Source organism: Agrilus planipennis, unplaced genomic scaffold (genome assembly GCF_000699045.2).
Source record: "Agrilus planipennis isolate EAB-ADULT unplaced genomic scaffold, Apla_2.0 scaffold1267, whole genome shotgun sequence".
NCBI lineage: Eukaryota > Metazoa > Arthropoda > Insecta > Coleoptera > Buprestidae > Agrilus > Agrilus planipennis.
Genome location: NW_020439950.1, coordinates 1 through 2,437, shown reverse-complemented (window position 1 = coordinate 2,437; position 2,437 = coordinate 1). Strand labels below are relative to the sequence as shown.

Sequence of the window (2,437 nt, the reverse complement as noted above, 5' to 3'; positions counted from 1 at the left end):
TTTAGTATCCTATCTTTGAAACTTTTAAAAAATTATTATTAAATAATTTATAATGGTGAACAAATTGGTAATGACATACTTGCACCTGGAAGAATATGGAAATTGGCTGTGGTGACCTCATAGTAATGGAAATCAAAATTTGACTTTCAGTAATGAGAAGTTCTCAACATTCTCAATATGTTATTTTATAAATAAATTTACATCTGTTTTATATACGGTGTTACTAAAATATTACTGGAAAAGTAGTTTACTCGATTCTTTGCGATGTTTTGATTCTTTGAATAATTATGGAATAACTAATGTTAAAAATTAAAACAATTAAAAAACCAAACCTATTATTGAAAACGTATGATGCACGTACTGGCACTATTCAAGTAAGTTTCGCTATTTTCTTCTCCTTGCACTAAGAATAAGGCAATCTAACTAGTTAATTAGTTTGCTTAATAATTAATCATAAGTGGTTTTTCAATTTCTGCAAAGAACGGAATAACATACTATTTTGGTACATTTTTGCAACACTGTGTATATATCAAATAAAAAGACAATTCAAAATAAATACATGCATTTAAAATTATTGAAAAAAATAATTATTATGACTAAAACTTCTTTGATCCTACCTGCAATACTTTGAATTTTAAGATAAAGAAAATTTGAAACTTACACAAAGCAAAATCCATTTTACGTGATTTAGAAGTTTCTAGGGTTTCGTTGTCATAAGACCCATCCTGGCTAGATAAAGGTGAACAAATTGGTAATGACATACTTCTATCAAATCTATAATCAACATACACAGTAATTTATTGTACAATTTATACAAATATTATTATTAGTAATAATTTACCTGGTTAACTTTAAACACTCTTTGCTTCTGGTACTTTTTGGTCGAAGTAATGGAGAATTATCGGAAGAAGTCATGTTGATTCCACTATCAATGGAAGGGCGTTTGACTAACCCTCCGCCAATCGAATTTCGGCTTTGAAGGTTCGAGTCAGACATTAGTGAACTTAAAATGAAAGAACATGCATCAATGATTGATTAAATATCCTTCTAACTGAAATGATAATTACCTTGTCATTATTCCAGGTTTCAAAAAGACTCCATCGTGCGATTTACTATTAGAAACTGCAGAAGCTATGGAAGTTATCGAACTGGCAGGAGAAATAGTTGGAGGACTCGGGTTGTCTGCTGATGCGATACTTGAATGCAAAATCAAATTTGCTTTTTCCCTTCTAGCTTCCAATTTTTCTAACTCTTTCACAAGCGCTATATGACGATTTGATTTTGCAACTTCAAGTGGCGTTTGCAATGACGAATTTTTAATATTAAGAGCCGTATGATTCCATCTGTAAAGCATTACAGCTGTTTCCGTGTGACCTTTACTGCATGCCCACATCTGGAAGAAAAGAAAATACAATGGGCATTGAAGTACTTGAACTTTTCGTATAAAATTACGCAGAGCTTAAAAGATCATAAGTATTTACCAGAGGTGTGTTTCCATCTTCGTCCTGACTTAGAGCATCAACTTCTGTTTCTAACAACAATGATGAGTTTTCTGCCCTCCAGTGGAGTAGGGCACAAACGAGCCTAGAATAGCCTAAAGAAGCTGCCAAATGCAGCAACGTCATACCTCGGTGACTTGCGAACCATGAGACACTAAGTTCTTCTCCATATTGCCATACCCGTGAAGTCATCGTTTGGCAGTATGATACTAATCGATCTTCAAAATTAGGCTGCATAAAAAGCACAGTATCTTCAACCTAAATTGGATAAGAAAAATTGGAGTACATGAAAAACTTTTTATAAAATCTTATTTAAGAGCATTACATGGTCAGATCCATCAGTGGGTTCCTGTTTTATGTGAAGTCGATCATCCATTGCCTCTAGTCTCTGTAGTAACGTGAATTTAAGCAAATTGTCGTTCGATTTCTCAACTTTGGGCTCTAACAACGTTACTTGTTCTTCGCGAGATGGTAATTTGTATTCAAATATCACAGAGTTTGATATCACACAGCCATTACAAGCTACCTGGAGCGTTGCTAAACCCACTTCGTGTGCTAAAATTCAGAAAGTTAGTGCAGTGGACGTAGAATAGAAAATGTGTTGGTATTATATAATGCAACAGATTACAGTATGTGTGCATTTAACATCTACCTGAATAATTCAGTCAATGAACCATTAATTCAACAAGCAAATTAGACAGAATTTAACCTTAAAATTGGTACCTAGTTTCTTTCATCCGAAGTGGAAATTGCAATAATTCCTATGAATATCACAGGAAGTAAAACAATGATCAAGAATTGTTAATATTTAGTGCTTTTTAAATAATTTTTATATTTTATAATTGAATAAATATTCAAGCGTACCGGGACAATAGCAACGAAGTACTCCATCTTGTACAAGAGTAGTGGGTACGGGAAAATTATCGAAAAGTACTGTG

The 2,437-nt window shown here is 33.0% G+C and overlaps 1 protein-coding gene across 1 annotated transcript in view; it reads right to left on the bottom strand.

Annotated features, from left to right (window-relative positions):
- The window catches only part of LOC112906004 (calmodulin-binding transcription activator 1-like), a 3,484-nt gene extending 1,053 nt beyond the window's left edge, over positions 1-2,431 (bottom strand). The window contains exons 1-6 of the mRNA XM_025979515.1: positions 2,364-2,431; positions 1,825-2,054; positions 1,482-1,757; positions 1,068-1,393; positions 842-1,003; positions 662-774 (exon numbers count right to left, since the gene is read on the bottom strand). Coding sequence (XP_025835300.1) covers positions 662-774; positions 842-1,003; positions 1,068-1,393; positions 1,482-1,757; positions 1,825-1,875 — 928 coding nt within the window. The 5' untranslated portion in view covers positions 1,876-2,054; positions 2,364-2,431. The remainder of the gene's footprint in view (positions 1-661; positions 775-841; positions 1,004-1,067; positions 1,394-1,481; positions 1,758-1,824; positions 2,055-2,363) is intronic.
- Between the last annotated feature and the right edge of the window lie 6 nt (positions 2,432-2,437).